Source organism: Hermetia illucens, chromosome 3 (genome assembly GCF_905115235.1).
Source record: "Hermetia illucens chromosome 3, iHerIll2.2.curated.20191125, whole genome shotgun sequence".
In the NCBI taxonomy this organism is placed as follows: Eukaryota; Metazoa; Arthropoda; class Insecta; order Diptera; family Stratiomyidae; genus Hermetia; species Hermetia illucens.
In genome coordinates this window covers 26,013,143-26,034,712 of record NC_051851.1, presented here as the reverse complement: position 1 = coordinate 26,034,712, position 21,570 = coordinate 26,013,143, and the positions used below count along the sequence as shown (strand labels likewise).

At 39.7% G+C, this 21,570-nt stretch overlaps 1 protein-coding gene across 1 annotated transcript; it reads right to left on the bottom strand.

Moving 5' to 3' along the window:
• Nucleotides 1–834: 834 nt before the first annotated feature.
• Nucleotides 835–19,778, bottom strand: LOC119651425 (filamin-B). Its single transcript, XM_038055021.1, has 4 exons — nt 19,086–19,778; nt 1,635–1,795; nt 1,366–1,561; nt 835–1,267 (listed from the first exon to the last, which is right to left on the bottom strand). The coding sequence occupies exons 1-4, from the start codon at nt 19,177–19,179 to the stop codon at nt 972–974; spliced, it is 747 nt and encodes a 248-aa protein (XP_037910949.1). The 5' UTR covers nt 19,180–19,778; the 3' UTR covers nt 835–971.
• Between the last annotated feature and the right edge of the window lie 1,792 nt (nt 19,779–21,570).

The following is a 21,570-nucleotide window of genomic DNA, read 5'->3' as shown; positions in this document are numbered from 1 at the left end:
ACGGGACAAAGGCTGAAGAAAAAGAAGAAAAAGAATAAGCCGATAACAGCAGGTTTCGTTCTTTGGCTGACTAAGAAACCTACTCCGAATACATGATTTACTGAATGGCCACTATAATATGTAGTGTATTGACTCTTCTCTAGGAAACCAGTCCCTGTCCAACGCATCTCCTGCAACGTTGTTACATCAGCCCTATATTGGGACAGGGTATAGGCTAGCTGCTCAACAGCTTCATCTCTGTAGAGGGAGCACACGTTCCATGAGAAAATAAGCAAATCGTTATTCCGTTGTCGTTGTCGGGTTTGTTGTTGTGTTGTCAGTCCAGTTCGAGGCTCCTTTTGTGGCTTTGTAACAAGCTATTTTCCATGTAAGGTTTTCAGCCCTACCCAACCCCCAACCTGGAGAACCACTTGATTCAATTTGCCCCGATCTTAGGCGTGGGAGACTCGCTTTCATTCTTCTCCGCCTGCAGCTTTTCATTAAGAAAGAACTCCCAACGGTCACCACTTGAAGGTGGAGATAGGGTTCAGTAGAGCTGTTGGTGTTGGTTCAGCAGGCGTTTTCCAGGTTTTATGCTTCATCGTGGGTACCAATACTACTCTTTGACCACCAATTGTCCCTAATCATAGAGTTTTCGGCACGTTGTATTTTTTTTAGATATGTATATACAATAAGGATAGTAATTCAAATATCTTCCGTTTGGGTTAATTCAAAGAAGGTCCCACACCAGGTAGTTACACCATAATTTTTGCCTCGATCGGGTTGAACAAGAAAATTTTCATTTTCTATTAGTACTACTGGTAACAGTACTCCTTCAACTGAAAATTTGTGATCACTACTTGCATCAAACATTTATTAAACTATGAAACACAATGGAATAAGTCAATAAATCTAATTATTCAAAATAAATTCACTTAAATTCTATAAGATATCGAAATTAAATTAGAATTCCGAAAAGGTACCCAAATGTATCACAGTGTTCCCAATGTAAATGGGGAACCAGGAATATGGTCTTCACCCCATTTCGCCGCTATAACATACTGTCCTGGATCCTGCACACGGTAGGTCACGTCATAGACGTTTCGTCCCATATGCTTTATTGAAACTTCGTCACATTGTCCTTTGGGACCACAAATTCCAACGAGAAGAATGTTGTTTCCGGCACTGGAGGCATCCACGATAAATTCATTCTTTTCATTAAGGACAATCCGTTGCAACCCCTCGCCACGATGGGTTATTTTCGTGGGATCTGATTGGAAAGTTGGTACTAGGGGTGGATGGAATGGTAAAAAGATATTATATATTAACGTATAGTCAGATAAATTCGTTAATAAATGCTTCTAGTGGCATTGGGCATTCACTTACATTTCGTTTGATTGCCTGCTTCTTCATTTGTAATCTGTGCAACCAAGAAATACGGTGATCCCATAAGTTTGACTGTGTTGCAAGTAATATGAACTTTATAGAGTCCTTCAAAAGCGGGATTCAATCGAACGCCTATTCGCTCTGGATCCAAGTTTATCAATGGTATTTTTGTCACAATGCCTGAAGGTGTTTCGAACTGGAAATAATTTTAAAGTTTTTTTGCTATTGTTAGAATAACATCTGGGAATCGTATATTTTAGTAAACTTACTTTAACCTCGAAGTTTCCCCTAACACCATTCCTCTTAATGACAAAATCAACAAATTCATTTACTGCAACAGCGTCTTCTGGGAAATGGAGAATTTGAATTTTGTCGACTTCTGTGAGCTCAGGAGATACAAATACACTGTTTTCGTTTAGCTTGTATGTATCTGAAAAAAAGGTTTAATATTTTTTGGGTGATTCAAAAACGTGCCAGTTTTTTGTGTATTTATTCCTTTCATTTTTTCATATCTTTGCTCATATCAACAACAATAATAGCAACTGAAATAGAAGAATAGCTTGTGGAAAAGTCATAGTCACCTAGCGCTAATATATCACCACTGTGCCAATAATTTCGATCTCCTATTCAACAGCTAATATCCGCCACCCTCAAATTTTCTGCAGGACGGTAAAGAGTAAATTCAGGACGGGGGGAGAAACTATGCGGATCCATCTATTGTTCCTTTATTTTAATAAAGTCCCTGGGCCCAGGTTGAAAACTATACGATCCCTGAAATTGAGCAATCTAATTTTGTGAAAACCTCCATATTTCGGAGCCCCGTCAAAGTTATAAGTCCGGGGAGAATCACCTCCTTTCGGAGGAAATATTTTTAGCATGAGAATTGTGATTAATGATCGTTTAGTCCACTTGCATTTTTGAAATAGGATACCCTAAAAAAAAAGAAAAAATTTACTGACGGTTTCGTCCAGGACAGAGGGGCAACTCGTCAGATACTGTCTCACTTCTGACCTGGGAGCAACGTGGCCGAAAGTGACGACAGATGGTAATCGCTCCATTTATATATAATCGCAAACACGTAATGGGTACAAATTATACTCAAGTGAAATCCGTCATAAATTCAAACCTAAACCGGGCCAAACCCAAAAAAGAGGAGTCCATGGGCTACAAAGGGAAGTAAGTTGCTTCCAAAGTGATCCGGTCCGTCACTAAGTGGGTGCGGACTCAGGACTCCCAGCATCTTCAACAAAAAATTGAACTGCCCTCCCAAAAAAATGTGGATAAAAATCGAGCGAATCGAAAAGTAAGAAGTAAAAATCGACTAGAGTTTTTAGTGCTAGCCCCGCCGGTGGAAAAGAAGAAGGAAAGTTGGTGATTATCCCGGGCACGGAGTTTTTATTAGTCGATCGGTTGGGAGAGGTTAACAAAATTAGATTGATTGTTCAATTTCAGGGGGGACGTATAATTTTTACCCGGTGTCCATATTTTATCACTATGACCCTGTGCTCTAGGAGTACGCTTTGAGGTCTGGAAAATGTACTTCGGAACCAGTGCCGATTCTTATTAGAAGATATTTTCAAAATACCCCTCAAACGAGACGTTTCTGCGATCTGGTTGTGAGGGAACTGTTTTTGAATTGATCTCTACATCAGAATTCTTAAAGCCTCCACACACGATCAGGCCGGCCTGTCAGTTAAGTCTGAACAGTCTACACCCCATCCGGCAGCCTGTTCTCTCATAACCCCCGATTGCCAGTCTGAGTAGGAATTACCACAGACTTCGGCAAATCTCGTTAAGTATGAAATCCCAAAGCGAAATAAAATCGTTGAGTTGGTGAAGCGAAGGGAGATGACAAATCAAGACAAAGAATTCTGCCGCTACGAGCTAATTGTTAATATAACGAAGATCAGACGTAGGCTGAAAAATAAGCTGCCAACCAGACACTTGTTGCGCTCCGATCATCCTGTTCAGTGCATGTGACAACACCGCGGAGGAAAACATGAACAACCCTCCTACACACCCTTACAGAATTTATGTCATCGATGAAGGAGAACAAATAAAAATTTGCTTTCTCTCTACCATGAAAGGCAACCACGTCCGTCCTCTACGGCTCAAAGTATTCGCCGATTTTTATTAGTCGGCGATAAGTGGCGCGAGACATTTCTTCGATGATATGATGAGTGTAAACATCGAAGTCGATGGGAAACGACCGAAACAATAATGGTTCGATAGGTAGATAGTTATTTTAGTGCCTCTCGACTCCACTCGAACTAAACCGATGACCGAAAAACATCGCACAATCGCGACGAGCCGACCCTGGTACCGTCTCAAAAAAAGAAGAAGTGTTAACTCATGCATGCCAGTGCGCTAAAATGTTTATTTTCTATTAGGACTCGATGACGGAGAAGGGGAGGCATAGAGGGAAAGAGTTTAAGGTTCTATGTGTGCAGCCAATAAGGGCAGGTAAAATGAGGAAAGAGGCCTTTGAAGAATAAAACAAGTCAGGAGACCGGAAACTTGACGCTTCAAGCATAAAAGGTTTTTGTATACTTCTTATATAAGAATAGTTTGTAATACTACCATTCAAAGTCTTAGATATCCGTAAATTTGCACAAAAATTACAAGTTTGACCTATTATTACTTTGTTAGTAATACTACGATTTCCACCAAACTTGGCAGTATCATGCACTATTGTACAGCATATATTACTGTACTGTTATTCGACCCGATATCGGCATGGAGAATGCTGCGAAGCCTAGACACCGTATAGTAGCATCTTAATGTTTTTTCCGCTTTTCCGGCTGATTAGTTTCTGATAATGGGTCCTTGAAAAAAATCATCAATTTCCCGCCTCCATGCTCAAATATTTTACATCAAATATCAGAATTGGAAAGTACTAATCGAGGCGTTGGCATATTTGGTGAAAAAAATTGCACCTTCCTTTTGCATTTATTAATACCACCCCCCCCCCCCTCCCCGAAAGACTCAATTTAAAATGATGTTACTCGCCGCATGGCGGGGGGGGGGGGGGGGTTTGCAGTTCCCATTTTCTCATTCAGTATCAATAAGACTGACCGTTTTTGAGGAAAGTACGTGTGACAGCAAACAGGCAGATGGATAATTAAAACTGATGTTGAGGAGGGGAAAATACACTGCTTGAAAGCAGAAAGGAGTTAAGGAAGACATAGATATTGGCATCAAGATAGTCAATGAGAAGCACAACTATACTAAGCCACGGACCAGCAACACACAGAATCAAAGAAGAAGTGAGGAGTTTTACACTGAGAAAAAGTAACTTCGAATTAAGTTACAAGAAAGTAGAGGGGAGTTATCAGTGGGGCTAGTGAATTACATAGAAATGGGAGAGGACTAGGCAAAGCTGCGAAAATGAGACCAGAAAAGTGTTTGTGTTTAAGGAGATACATAGAGAAGTTTCAAAAAAGGGGTTAAACAGGTAAGAGAGGACAAGATCTAGAGTGCGATTCAAGTAAATCCTTGTCCAATTGAATTGATAGACGCAGCAAGTCCTCATTGAAAGGATAGAAGTTAAGAGATAGATGAGATCATTAGAAGACATGAGCATAAGGAAGTTGGAAGTTACCAAAAAAGGAAAGGAAGTGAAACATTGCATTTAGTACGTCAGATTGTTTCTCAGAGCATTCTTCGTACCTTCGTTCCTCCTACTGGGCAGAGTAATATGCGTTTAAATTGATACAGCCTTGGGGAAGACGAAGAAATAAACGCAGTAAACTTATGCTCAACTTAGAAGGGAAACTCAACTATAGTAGTCCAGCTTTTATTATAGCGAATATTGTTCTGAAAACTTTCAATATTTTGTTATCCAACTAGGCATATATATATATAACTAATACAAATGAAATGGCTTTGGAAAGCCAGGTCAGATCCATTGTAGTTACAACTCTCATAGTTTGGTTCAACAATCGTAAACTAAGGAAAATTTCATTCAGGCAGGTCGATGAGGTAGTAATACAGTAGGTATGGGAGGAAGTGTAGCGAAACGGGGAAGCATCCCTCTCTCCCCTACCCCACTTTGCAAATCGCGTGGATAATGACATTAAAATAACTCATTTGTGGGATCTTTAGCTTTTTAAAAGGTGGGGAACGCGGTAACGCCATCTAGAGAAGGGACCTTACTATTGCTTTTACAAACCCTCTCCTCCTCAAAGGATACAGTTGACAAATCAAACTTTGCCATGATAATATCTAAATGTCCTCCCTTCGAAGTCGCATTGCTTTTCAAGGTATAGGTTTAAGAGAGAGGTTTCCCACCTGTAGTTAAATCCTACCGTTATTACCTCAAAATGGTTCCAAATAAGGAAGAGAAAGGAAAGAACGGACCTTTTTCTGCTGCTTGAAGCAGCATGGTTTCTTAAAAGAGGAGTGACCGCCATGAGTCTTCATCGGGGTTGAAGAATTTGGCCTTCGTCTCCGTCTCCATAGCCTCCCCGCCACCATCGGGGTTGAGGTTGAAAATTGAACTTTATCCTGTCTCCAGTATATGGAGCTAAACACCGAATTCAACTCAAGCATGTGGAGGACATAAGTAGACAAAAGCTCGGACTCTGCTTGCTTACTCGCGAAGCTAGCAAGAAAGAAACTACCATAATCATTCACCTGTATTTTTGTATAGACTTTTTCACAAGGTTCTTCTGGGTCTTGGTCAACAAGAGATCGATCAACGAACTCGTTAGACTTTTGATAACTGACGAGAAAGTAAGAGACCTTTTGAACACCTGGCGTCCAAATAGGAAATATTCATTTGTCAACTTCTTGGCAAACATTGTTTAAACAAATTTCAATCAAAATATTCATAAATATATAAATCTATTTTAACTCAAATAAAAATTGATCAAATTGTCAGCAAGGAACCTGCTGCGACTGCAACTTATATTTACATAGTATATATTGTATTGTATTAATAGATCAACTTGAGTCCGCATAAAATCTTTGCTTCTCTGATTTATTTTTATTATTAATAGAAAATCGTGAGTCACTCTATTCTAAAATTACTAAATCATGCAGGAAATTCCTTCTATCTTGGGATTAAGTTATAGTTTTGTCTTTTGCGCTCAATGATTTGCTCGCATGGGAAATGAATTCGTCGATGAAAATAACCTTATTATGCAGTGATATCAAGTTCCTATTTTGGGCCCTAAATTATTGTGGGAAATAGTTTTGGGCGCTGTTTCTCTAACATCCGAAATGAGGGAATGGCACTAAGCATGTTCGCAGGGGTATATATAGGCTGCCTCAAAAAAGGGTCCTTCCCCGCAGAGTGGAAAATACAAAAGTTTGTGTTGATCCCGAAGACAGGTAAGCCAATAGGTGAACCAACATTTTATAGACCTATCTGCCTTCTGAATACAATAGGCAAGGTTCTCGAGCCGGTGATCTATAACCGGCTATATCCAATTATTGATAGTGGTGGTTACTTATCAAATAGCCAGTTTTTGAGCTAGCTAGAAAAGCATACGACGAAGGGAAATACTGCGCATTGCTGACCCTCGACATCGAGAACGCGTTCAATTCTGTCAAATGGAACCATATCATCGAAGCGCTCATCGCGGCACAAACGCCAAAATATATATTAAATTCAATCTTCGACCACTTCTGACTGCGGAAGCTACTTTATGGCTCGGACGAAGGATCGAAGACGTATGTAATAACGGCAGGAGTTCCGCAGTTGTCTGTTCTGGGTCCTCTGCTATGGAACTATGACGTTGTAGTGGTCATAACATCCAATCACCCCGACAAAGTAGAGATATATGCGAACGAGACTATACGGACGATTAAATCGTGGCTTAAAGACCACGGCTGGAGCTAGCCGAACACAAGACGGAGTTGGTGCTCTTTACAAAGCGATGGAAACAGAAAACTGTTGAAATTTGCATCAGAACACATGTTGTTGGCTCTCAGCCATCGCTGAAATAGTAGGAGTAACGGTCGACTTCAAGCTAAACTTTAAACCTCACTTAAAGTTTACTGGGCAGAAAGCAACGACTATCAGCTCAACACTGGCAAGGATGTTTGCGAATATAGGCGGCCCTAAACATAGCCGACGATTACTTTTATTGTGGGTCGTCAGTTTTGTCCTTTTATACGCAGCGCCAGTGTTGGCATCGGCGATAAAAATAGGAGAAGCTTCAAGCTGCTATCGGCTAAGCGCTCTCCGGATATGTTGTGTCTACCGAACAACATCTTATGAGGCAGCATGCGCGATTGCAGGGATGATCCCAGTGGATATTCTAACCGATAAGGCAAGTCGTTTGTACGAGAATCAGAAAGGAAGCCTAAACAAGCAAAGTAAGGTCATTGGCTGCATGGCAAGCTGCATGGGACCAGGCGGAGAATGGCCGGTGGACACATAAGTATGTGGACTATGTGGAACCATGGTCAGACGAGTTACGATCTGACTCAGTTCTTAACCGGGCACGGTGGATACAGGAAGTACCTCTTTAGGTTCGGTCTAGACGAATCGCGCGATCGTCCTACGTGTGAAGGTGCAGCCGAAGATGCAAAATACGTTTTCTTCACCTGCCCAAGATTTAAAAGCTCAAGGCGAAATCTTAAAATAGAGCTAAATACCCGTTTAAGAGTGGAAAATCTGCTAAGGTACATGGTGCAATCAAATACAGCATGGGACGCGGTACCTACAATGGTAAAACGGATTCTAGCAGCTAAAAGAAGCAGAAGTACAGCAGAAGCATAGAAGGGAAGCTACTATAATTAAGACCGCGGTATCAGCTCATGTAGCGTGAACAGCTAAGAACTGAGCAGCCCCGCGAAGCAATAACAAAACGGTGGTCCCGCGGGGAGAATGTGTAGAAAATATGAGAGGTTTTAGTCGGTAACAGTCCGGCATGCGTGTTTTATCATAGATTCCAGATGCGTATCCATGATGGATTTCTTCCAGTTCAAAAACAAATTGGGAAACCGGAAGCTTGACGCTTCAGGTATAAAAAGGTTTTGTGTTTCCGTATGTGAAGAGCGACAAGCGCATGACATAATTAAAAATTCCATTGCCCTCTATTTTTTTTAGAAAGCGATTTAAATAAGTCATTTGATAGAAAACCTTGTATTGATAATAGTCAACCTCACATGTTTCACACTCTGAGTTTAATATTATTAGCAAATGTGAACAACTTAAACTGCAACAGATACAAACAAGTCGGGAAACCGGAAGCTAGACGCTTCAGGTACGAAAGGTTTTGTGTATTTCTTTTATAAAGAGATTTGAGTGTGCATTTATCCCATTAGTATGTAGTACGTAATATATGCATATATTATGTGAAAATATCCACTTTCAAGTGATATTGACATTCAAAGTCTTGAATTTGCACAGAAGCGACAGTTTTGACCTATTATAACTTTGTTCGTAATAGTACGATTTTCACCAAATTTGGTAGGGTCATGCTCTATGTTGATTCTAGGATGAACTTAAGGGGGGTTTTCCTGCCAATTACTAAAAATTATAGTAATGTACTATCATTAACTTTATTTGAACAAGTATCGGTATGGAGGGTATTTCGGAGCCTAGACACTATACAGTGGCAGCCTCTTGATTTTTTTCAGATTTTTCGGTTAAGTAGTTTCTGAGAATGGGTCCGTTAAAGAAATGATCACTTCCAAGCCCCCGCACTCCCCACCTTTCCAACAAATGTCAAAACTAAGCCCGGCTTCGAAAAGTACTAAGCAAGACCTTTATGTTACTCCACATGACTATATTTGCTGAAAAAAAAATTTACACCACTCTTTTTCATGTATGGAGAGCCCCCTTAAATTCGACGTAAAAAGATGGCTTAGAGTATCGAAAAATAATTTTGCCCAATATTCTACACTATATCTGGATACAATTGATGGTAAAAAAATCAATTCCCTCTCCCTGACCCCCTTAAGTTTTCAGTAAAAAATGCTAATGGCATGTGCTCCCTTTTTGCTCAGTATGAAAGTTTTTAAAGTGTTTTTTATTGAAAGTTAAAAATACATCCAAGAAAGTTTTCTAAATTCAAAACATTTCAAACCCAGAAAAAAACACTGAAAAGGAAGATGGTTCGATAAGCATTGTGCGTTCCGTTCGCAACTTCCATACAAATAAAACCCAAAAATGTAGGAAAATTATGGTGTAAAGGTTGCTGATGGTCAAAGGGTAGTATAGGTCCTAGGGCGAAAAGTGGATTGGTACCCACGATGGAGCATAAAACCTTGGAAACGCCTGCTGAACCAACACGAACAGCTCTACTACCAAACCCTATCTCCACCTCCACGTGGTGACCGCTGAGAGCTCTTTCTTAACGAAAAGCTGCAGACGGAAAAGGATGAAGGCGAGTCTCCCGCACCTAAAAACGGGACTAATTGTACTAACTGGTCCTCCAGGTTGAGGGTTGGGTAGGGTTGACAACCCTACACGGAAAACAACTTGTTACGAAACTACAACAGGAGCCTCCGACTGGACGGATTGTACAACGACGAACCAGGTAACGACAAAGGAATACCGATTTGCGTAGAAGAATCTTCCGAAGAATTTTTGATCCCCTACATGAGGATGGACGATTCCGTAGGCTACATAACGACGAAATCTATAAGCGATACCATGACGTCAAGTTGTGAAGAAAATCCGGCTCAATAGATTACGGTGGGCGTTTCATTTAATCCGTATGGATGAGGATGATCCAGCCCGGAAAGTCTATAAGGGCAATATCTATGGTAGGAAAAGAAGACGAGGCAGACCCTGCCTGATACCGGTTGTTGCGCCGTTGATGATGATGATGACAAGATTTAAATCCAATTCAAAATGAATGGGTAATAATTAAGCCGCGGAATTGAAACAAAACAGGGTGTAGCTATTGCGGACCATCATTGAGCAGGAGTGGAAACTAATATCGTAAAGAATTTATGAGCGAAACTTGTGACCTCTATGTAACGATAACATCTGGCTATGATTTCGCAGAAAGGATAACCAAGCGAATATGTTCTTTTTCCTCTTTCTTTGTGTTGTTCAGAAAGGGGGTTGGTCTGTTTTGGTCGTTTGCCATGTAGGTGCTAGCGGACCTGTCTCTGCTTTCTTGCCTCTCCGACATCCACATGGACCTACATAAGTGCTCGATTATCAGCGCCAAAATTAGTTTCTACACTACAGTTCCAACTTCATTACTTTATTGTGGTTAATCCTTCATAATTTGTGTTGAAAAAGTTTATCTGAGTTTTGACGACATGTATTTTGATTACTTTGTTTGTATTGAAGATCACCCTAAAAACCAGTAATTTTAGAGTATGCTTTTTTCAATGTAACTTACAAGATATTGATAATCCCACATTCTCTAGGATTAAATCTATTTGTGTTTTTGATTTCATTTCATGTTATTCGCTATTACGCTTCATAGTATTAAGGGACTCAGTTTCTAATTTTAGCAATTGATCGAAATCAAAATAAAACGAGCAAAACAGCTGGATCCACACTAGTCAAATTTGATGTTCATGTGGTGCTTCAAATTTAGAAAAGCATTAAATAGTACCATTTTCAATTTCTTTTATTTCAGTTTAATATTGAAATTGTAATTCAAACAGATTTGTTTTGATTTTATTTTGTATTTATTTACATTTCTCTTTGTATTCTTCGCTGCTTTAGGCGATTACTGATAGAATAGAGAATACTGTTGAATGATTGATTATTTCAGCATATACGTACTCAGCGTTATATATATATAGATATATCAATATCTATCAAATAACATGTGTATCTAAACGCTGCTATTTTCAAAAATAGATTTATGATTCCATAATCTACTAAAATTCGGATATTCCATAAAAAGAACTAAACGGAAACTAAATATTTACTTCTCATATTACTTGGAGTAAATAATAATGTATCTCAAAGCAAATAAGATAGAATAAGAACGTTTTCAAGAATGAATGAATAATGAGCCTCAAAAACACCATAAAAGTAGAAAATAGTACTATTGAATGAAAATAACTATTCGCGGGAAAATATCACAAGTTGGTAATAATTCATTCATTATTTGTTTATATTTGCGGTGACTCCATCTGTTCATTTCGATCGAGTTCTGAGGTAATCATCGCATTTACGCCCATAAGACATTCGAATTATATCATTTTTACTGAATTTATAGCCAATCGACATGACTAAGAACAACTTTTATTCGTCACTCGACTCGTTATAATATTCGTAATTCGTGATTATGATGCAATGCGCAAGTGATCAGATCGCAATTTTATCGAAACATTTTTTGGCAATGTTTGTGGTTTGCAGTACATTTTTGGGTGAAGTTTTAATCATTATGATATATTGGGGTTATGAGTGGATTGGTTTGATTTTTAATTGATTGTTAGGGAATTGAGCCCTGAGGCTTTTCGGTTCCTACTACGTTAATATGAATCATCACAATCAACTGAGGTTGATGGATGTCAGCAATTCAAATTACTCAGAAGAAGTTGATCGAGGCTTTAGTGACTGGAGAGTCATAACATTTTCCAGACTGGTGGTTTCATCTACTATCATCAAATGCTACTTTGCCTTCTTACGGCGAACAGCAAAGCCAAATAGTGAACGATCCTCGCTAGCTTAACCATGAGAACCTGGTGTGTCTACGAATTTTTTAGGTTAATAATTAAAAAGTTTTAGCTAAAATTTCCCATAGAAATTCGTTCTAGAGAATACTAAAATCAGTCAAAATGAAAAAAGGAAAAGGTAGAGGTTAAATTTTCAAATCTGAACTCCAAGGAGAGTAAGCATAAAAGAAGCTCAAAATGCTAGTTTTGCTTATCTCGGTAGATAGTTGGTAATATTTGAGTTAATTTTGAACAATGAATACGAAGGCTAGTTTTCAATTAAACAAATCAATATTGTATTGGAACTCTTGAGTTTTTTCATATGTAGATTTTTTCAGTGATGAAAAATGAAAAAAATGAAATTTTAGAAACATAAATTTAGTATTTTCGGACAGTGATAGTTTTGTCGTCCATAGCATCGTGCATTATAAATATGACTTGGGTGCGAATTATATCCGGTCCAACATGAAGTAGATTTTACTTAGGATCCCTCATATCCCAAACAAAAATTGGTGATTTGCCCAGCGTGGGGTTGAAGTAATTTTCGTGTCTGCGATGTAGGGTGCTCTGAGGTGGCGGTAAGGAAGACGGGGCAGCAACTCTACCGGCCAAACCAAAACCAAGTGGCCGAAGAGAACCTCCATGATTTGCTGGCCGTCATGCAGTAGTCGAATGCTCTAGAGGCCTAATCAAGGCAATTAGACCCGAGTCTGCAAGAGGAGTCACGAAACCTTACCAGGGGCATACTTGTACCATGGGAATCGGGATACCCCCAAATTCACATATCTCAGCAGAATTCCAGACTCATTTGCATTCCGCTAGGTTGTTCTGCTTGGCCCCCTAATGGGAATTTCATGGGGGTTGTGATTACGTTCAAGCAAACAGAAACCTTGCATAGTTCGGTAGAGATTTGGGTAGGAGTTACATCCATTAGTATGAATAAACTAAGCCATGCGCTCAGTAAAGACTGGTACCGTGGCGCCTGTCTCAGCGGGGCTCTGATTGTGGTCGCAAAATCAATCCGTGTATTAAGAAGACCGTGGGATTAATTCTACAGGTACTCACGTTAAACCACCAGGACGTAACTACTTGCGGTATAAGTTTCACGAGCTTCTCTAGTTTCAGTTATTTCGTTGTGTATTCTATTCCGAGTCGACACTATAATGGCTTATTGAAGGCTAATTACATCATTGTACATGATATGCGGGGCGCAGCGTCTTGCGGAATACACGCAGATACAATGTATTCTCTGACTCCATCATGATTGTCGTACCGGAGATTTCCTTCTTTCGGGTAGTTGTCGACGAAAGCGGCAGGATAGGTAGGAATATCAGTCACCGGTAAGAACCTCCCCCCTTCCAAAAGTAAGGCGAGTATTCGAGAAACTAAAATCTACAGCATTTTCGAATTAACAACCAATCCATTGCGGGGTTGGATTAAACGAGTGGGAAAGGCACTAGAGGTGTGCAAATCGATTATACCAAACATGGCACAGCCTAGAATGACTAATTCGGCCCTTCTGAGAAGGGTGCCAACCAGAAGTTCACAAAGAAGGGTAAGTAATGAATGAGATAATAGCAGATACGAACTCTTCAACGTACAACATAGCCAAATAGGTGATATGTGAAATACAGAAAATTGGTAATATTTACAACACCACAACAGTAAGAAACACAGCAGAAGTCGTGGAGACATGTAAAGGCACTATTTCTTAGCATCCCGGTGAAAAAAGCCTTACGAAAGCTGGAAGAATTGATCCAACAGCACGATAGTACTCCGGAGGGTAAAAGAAAGTCCAAACTGTATACTAAACTAGCGGCGACAGGTATGCCAGAACATAACTTTACTTTTAGAGATAAATTTTATAAGACGACCAAAGGGGCAGCGATGGTTAACCCATATTATCTCCACTATCAAGTGAAATTTTCATGACAAGCCATGCCATGCCATGTGGATGACGTTCCGGCCATTGTAAAAAAGAGGGTGGTATGCTTGACAAAATCAACAAGTGGCACTCTAATATAAAATTCACGATGGAAGAAGAATCAAATCAGGACATCTAAGTGGCCGCCTACCGATCCATGGTGCAGAGACTTTTGTCTATACCTCTTACCAAAGAAAAGTTTGAAAAAGAAAAGTCATACATTGTGGTTACAGCCACTAAAAATGGATTTCGGCCAACTCTAATCCATAGCTTAATTAGGAAAATGCAAGATACCAAGAAACGAAATCGCCTAAACCTCATTCCCCCAGGCAGAAAAACAACGCTGGATCAATTCTCAATGCAGGTAATATCGAGTATCTCTATAAAAATGTTCACTATTACACTAGGAGCACACGGAGATGTGAGGTAAACAATAGAACAATTTGTCAAAAATATTGAATTTGAGGGCGTATGGCATCCGAAACATAGCTGGTGTATCCCTGGTAAATAATATGAGTAGTTTTTGGAAATGAGTCTTTTGTTACTCACAAACGGTCGCTCCCCTACTTAACAACCCATGTTAAATCTTGAAGTACTGATCGAGCCCTTTTATTTGATACCCCACGTGGCTTCGCTATATTCTGGGAAAAAAATGTCTATTACCTCTTCATTTGTATGGAAGTCCCCTTAAACTTCACGTGAAATCGCGCTATTCAATGTATGCGTGTGATTTCATACTCTTAAATCTGGTACACAGTTCGTTATAATAGAAGCAGCCATTTTCGAGGAAAGCGCATATGACAGACAGACAGTATGTCGATTTTAGTATGGTTTCATTTTCATAATATAATAATAATCGTTGGCTCAACAATCCATAGTGGATCCGAAGTGCATTAGAGCACTTCATTCAAGACCGTAACGGTACATTACAGTACACTGTAGGAGGCAATGTGGTCAGCATTGCGCTCGCCCGAGTTTATTACCCGGGTTTGACTCAGGTACTCATTCACAGCTGCATCTGGTATCCGACGTCATATCACGATACAAATTCCACTGCCACCAGTGAAATTTGAATCGCGACCTTCCATATGACAGCCTTATGCTCTAAACACTCAGCTATCCGGACATTTTCATATAAAACATTAACAATGGTTCAGCGGAAAATGATTCACATCGAACGAAGAATTCATTGTCAAATCTAACAGAACAACCAATATCTGGCAATAATTTTGGTCACGCTGCCGCAAAGCAGGGCGAGGCAGCGTCTGATGAAATGACTTGCACTCTACGAAACTGTCAATCATTATTTTTTTTAATATTTTTCTTTTTCTACAATTTCTAAAGACTTACTCGACCTTTGAAAATAATTCATCGGCTAGAAGACCACTTTCAACTTGACGGGGTCTAGTAAATTCGTTACCAACTTATTTTCACAAAATTCTCCCAAGTCGCAAGTAGGGAAACTGCCTTCAAATATGAACGGTTTTGAGTTTCCTTGGAGCTTTCGGTACAGTTTTATTTTTATATAGTTGCAGCAAGTAATTTATGTGAGAATATCAACATACTAATCGAGACCTTCCTTTTGATACTCCACATGACAATATTTGATGAAAAAAAAATACACCCCATGTATGGGGACCCGCCCTCCTCCTTAAATTCGATGTATAATTATCTTATTCACTGTATGCATGAGCGTTCACAGTTCCCACCTTTCCACCAAATTTAGTGTGAATCGCTATAACCGTATCCGAACGAGCTTAAGAGGGATCTTCTGGTCCTTCTGGTCCTTCTGGATATGAGACGTACTTTAAATAGCTCTTTTCTGAGTGTCTGTTTCAGAAAAGGAACGAGACATTTCTCGTTGTTCAAATTCAATTTGGCATGTAGTTAGCGATTTCAAGGCTGGCTTGCGTGTGTATCAGTGGGGCAATGGGGACATGCCCAACGGCCCGTCTGCACATGCAGATGCATGCAAGGAGGACAATGTTCAGGATGGCCAGTAGTATGAGTGAGGCGGGGACCTGTCTAAATCGAAGGAAGGTTGATATTCTTTCTAGGCGGTATCCCGAATTACTGATACCAAGGCTAGAACAAAGTCTGGATACTTTGGGTTCCAGGCCATGCTGGGTTGGAAGGAGGGATCTAGCCAAGAAGAGAGCAGCGACGCCTTTACATGGGCCAGACCCCTTCTGTGGAATCGGAAACGGTTTCATGGCTATGAATCTAAGAAATTAAGAGGAACGGTTGAGGGAACTATACTGGGCGTGCCTACCAGGGATGGAGCAGTCCAGGGTGCTTATTGAGGGATACGAACCCATACGCACAAAGAATTGCTTAAACCTCACCAAAAAGAACCTCCGAATCATAGTGGGAATTCTCACTGGTCTTTGTCGACTGAACTATCACCTAGGGAAGCTAGGGATATCTACGGACACTGCCTGCAGGTTTTGTGAGGAGGATGACAAAACCTCTATACACGTCCTGGGACAGTATCCGGCACTTGTGCAAAGTAGGTCGAGGCATCTGGGAGAACACTTAATACCAGATGCAAAGCTGAAAGATCTGAAAGTAGGGAACATACTAAAGTTCCTAACGGTTATTGGCCTGCTTGAGATACTATGATCAATAGGTACACTATAACCAGTAAAAGGGGCACAATAGTTCCTCAAGGACGCGGTGCGACTTTCCCTTAACAGAATAATAATAAATGACCTCAATGTGCACCAACTATTAATTGACCTCTGTTAAGCGTACGATAATGTAAATGATAATGCTCTATATGGAATAATGATCGAACTAAAAATTACGCCGAAGTTAGCCCAGCTATCGAAAGGCACAATGATTAATAATGAGGAGCAAGTAGAAATCCAAAATGAACTGACCTTTCCAACAGTGTCAGGACTCAAGCAAGAGGATAGTCTTGCCCCACCCTTTTTAACTTCGTGCTCAAATTCGCCGTCAGGAAGGTGGCCTCAATTGATACCAGAGGTACCTTACTGGTAAAATCCATGCAACTGGTGGCGTACACAGATGACATGGATGTGCTTACCCGACCGATGCATCGAGCGAAGGAATTGTTCGAGCAGTTCGAGTCAGCAGCGAGTAAGCTGGGGCTCAGGGTCAATGAATCCAAAACGAAATACATGACCCAAACTTGAACGGTGACTGCTAGTATAAAGAATTGCAATGGGCGAGCATAATTTGGAACAGGTGGGCCAGTTCGTCAACCTAGGAGCCCTACTCTCGAAGGACGGAAACGAAAAACATGAAAACCAAAAGCGGATTACTACTGCTCATAAAGGATTTTATGCGGTCCTCCCCATAATGAGATCGAGGAAAGTACACAGACACAATAAACTACGCATCTACAAGATATCAATTTATCCCGTGCTGCTGTATGGATGCAAGACGTGGACCTTGAGGCATGTGTCGGAAAAGCAGATCGATACCTTAGAGAGAAAAGTCCTCCGAAAGATTTTAAGAGCTGTAAAGGAACGAGATGCCTAGCGAATCAGATACAATCATGAACTGTGTGAATTATTTGACGGCCCACCAGCATCGACAATGGACTGGCCACATCGAACGAATACACGAGGAAAGGATTCCGAAACGAGTGCTCAGAGGCAGAGCCGATGGTAGCCGACTGAAACTAACTAATAAGGCGCTGAATATCATCAATGCTGCAAAGTAAACGTGGCGAGAATAATAGTGAAGAAACAATATCTTTTTCTGCCAGTCGCGGATGGTTCATGCGCTTTAAAACGAGATATTCGTTACATAACATTCGAGTGCAAGGGGAAGTTGATAGTGCCAATCATGTGGCTTCTCAGAGTTTCCCTGGAATATTAAAGGAAATTATCTAAAGTGGAGACTCTTCACCTAAACAAATTTTTAACGTGTACGAAACTGGTTTATTTTGGAAAAAATGCCGTCTCGTACTTTTATATCGCAGGAAGAAAAGTCTATGTCTGGGTTTAAAGCGGCTACAGATGGTTTGACGTTGTTATTGGATTCGATTGTTGAAGGTGATTTTAAATTGAAACCCCTTTTGGTTTATAGGTCTGAAAATCCTAGAGCTCTTAAAAATTACGTCAAGAGTACTCTTCCAGTTACATGGAAGGTTAATCCAAAGGCATGGGTTACATCAATACTTTTTGAAGAATGGTTTACTAAGCATTTTATACCTGAAGTGAAACAGCACTGTTTAAACAATTATTTGGCTTATAAAGCTTTACTTATTTGGACAATGCTCCCGACCATCCTGTGCGTATTGCCGATATCGATCCTCAAATCAAAGTTTTGTTCCTGCCCCCAGACACCACTTCGTTGTTACAGCCAATGGATCCAGGAGTTATAACGTCTTTTAAGGCCTATTATCTTAGGCTGTAAAGGCTAATGAAAAAGATGGCATGGAGCTGAGAGATGTTTGGAAAAGTTATAATATCTTGCAAGGCGTAAAAAATATTGCTGCTTCATGGGATGAGGTGACACCCAACAATTTAAAAGGAGTTTGGAAAAAATTATGCCCACAATTTTTTAAGCCATCTGAAAGTTCTTCATCTACAGATCAACCAGATCAATATCGCGTATTTCGAGAACGTAACATGCCGTAAGTACGAGGACTGCCTCTAATGTAATTATTTCTACAAAACAAAAGTAGTATACGAAGCTAAACCCCGAATATTTAAAAGTGAAGATGAAAATGTGATAATATATGAGATATGATATAATAGAGCCCACGGATAAGGAAAAAAGTTTTATTTGAAAGTATACTGAAACCTATATTACAGTTCCGTTTTTGAAATAATACTGTCAATACTATAAATAATGAACAAGCCTTTTTCTTTTGATCGTTTTGCCAGGGAGTCAATAACTTCCTAAACAAAATCTATGAAGGAAACTTTTGTGTAATTTATCCCTGGGCAACTTCCGCTCGAAATTGTTTCAGTGACGACAACAAAACACATGTGATGCTGCTACTCAAGGCACATCATGCGCATCTTAGAGATATTTAAAAATAACTCCGGATCTGCTTTACGTGCTTTCACTTGTAAGAACTTTTAATTTAAATATATTCCAGACAACCATTAAAAAATATTCCACTCACTACCATAGCAACTATTTGATGGGGTTTCAAAGTAAAACATTTTTTAAACAAGTTTAACTTATTTTTGGTTTATACATTTTATGGATCACATAAACCACTAACCATCATCTGGCGCCTTTTGATACTTCCCAAACACTTTACTATGATTTGCCGAATCACTGGCGTTTAGATAAATATCTTGAGATACTTTGAACATATTGCACGCTTTTAATTTATTTTTATTATTTTATTTTTTTAATTAATAACGACAACAATCTTGTGTTTATTATATCAATAAATTTGTTTAAGTAAAATAAAGTTCAAACGTTTTTTTCCGGCTAAGAAATCCTACACGCGCCACGCACGAAGAAAACTTGGGTGGAATTTTCAAACCGCCTCGCAGAGTCGTTCGACAGAAAATGTCCCAAAATATCGTTTTGAAAAAATGAAAACATATACGAGCTCACCATGTCTCGCAAGAGCAACAAATTTACTATGAGTCAGCATAAGACCCAGCCGAGTATCTAGAGTTGGGAGGCAGAACTTCACTAATTTTCCGAAAGTTAAGTAATTGCGTGGGTCATCCTCCTAAAGTGCCGCGGCCGTCAAATGGATCATCCAAAAATAACATCCTCGAGAAAGTCTTTGAGCTCTGCTGTGTTCCTGCTGCGTTGAATGATATGTATTGTCGTGCCAGCAAGTCCATCTTGATTTCGTCAGAGAGGGTGTTTGCGTCCGATGCAAATGGGTAAAGTTGTTTAATGAAATGTAATTAGGGGAAAGTTAGAGATGCTTTGGCATTCGACTTTGAGTCAGACGCACTTCACCGATAAATAAATGTAGTCCCAAAAACTCAAGACAGAATGAGGGATCTTATCTTGTTGATAGTGTTCGATGCTAAGCACTTTTACTGTGGGTTATCACTTGCATTGTGCCAACTATAAAGATAATGGCACAGAAGCCTAGCCTCTATCGATAATCAAGTATTTGATTCATTAAGAAGAAATCCAGGGAACAGTAAACAGATGAGACGATAAGCAGGGAAGGGTGCAAAATTTACTGAATTCTATGGAGTAATGTTTAGAATGGATCGAGCATGGAAATATCATATAGTACGCCATTTGGAGTCGCAATAAGAGCAACGAATTGGGGAAATAAAAAATTAAAAAAATAAAAAAATTTTTAACTGATCTCCCGGAAAGGACGCTGTTTCATATATGGACAATCTGTTCGGAGCAAAGTTAAACCCTAAGATACAAATATCAGACCTTAGATCAGATTAGCACAATAGTGAAGAACTCGGCATTGAATGTGAATTTTTCGTTGTACAGAATAGCCACAGTAGAGACACTGTTTAAATACAATAAATTAATTGGTGCAAAAATATTTAACTCGCTCTTTGTCAGAGTTTATAACAGCAAAATAGTTGAAGCGCGGTTACAGGTATCAAAGCGTCAGTGTAAACGTAAGAAATATTTCGTTTTCAACATTTTATGTAAAACAAAACTTTATTAGAATCGGTTTACTGCTTATCTCTCCGTCTATCTGTTTCTCAGTCATACGCGAAACACTTGCAACTATTGACATAAAACTTGGTAAAGATGGTAAAACACTGAACTCCCATAAGGGGAATCCCCATATATTCAAAAAGGGGTAGTAACATAGTTATGTGGGATCAATCAAATGAAAGGTCTCGATTAGAAGTATACGATTTTACTTTACTGTATTCATATATAAATGTAGTCTTTTCTCGGCTTTGTTTGGATAATTGTAGCATATCATAATAGTTATAGTTCTATAGCTAGGGTCATTTAGTTTTACATTATGATTGTGGAATTTTTAAATATTTTATTACATTGGCGTTTAAACAAATATATTTTTCTTTAGCCTTTGCCCCGTTCACAAGCGGGGTCGGCGCGTCATGGTCGGTTTCGCAATTTGGCTCTATCGAATGCCTGATCTGGGTGCAATCTCGAGGCTTTTAAATCCCCATCCAGCGTATCAAGCCACCGTTGTTTCGGCCTGTCTTTTGATCATTTACCATCCTCCGCCTCTCTCGCAGTTCTTCCACGATCAGTTCAACCTCATATCGATCGCAGATATCCTCATTTCGGATGTGATCAAAACGTGTCACGCCACTAGTCCAACGTGACATCTTCGTCTCCATTACCGCAAGACGCCGCTCATTGTCTTTTATAGTTGGTCAACACTCAGAACCATAGAGGGCGATAAGACGGACGACATTGCGGTAAATTTTAGATTTGAGACGTTCGTTGATACATCGATCACAAAGAACACCAGTCGTGGAACGCCAATTCATCCAGGTTGCGTTAATGTGTGAAGCAATTTAAAAACGCAGTTCTCCATTGGCTGATAGCGTTGACCCGAGATATTTAAATCGCTCAGTTCTGGGCATATCACTGTCGCTGACAGTATTGTGCCTGATTCATGAGGATCGGTCGTCAAAAATTCAGTTTTATTCAGATTTAATCTGAGACCGTGTTGCATGATCATTCCATTTTTGGACAAGTTGCTCGAGATCATTTTTGTCATTAGATGCTAGGAAAACGTCATCCGCATAAAGCAGTGTGTAGGGCGCTGGACGTTG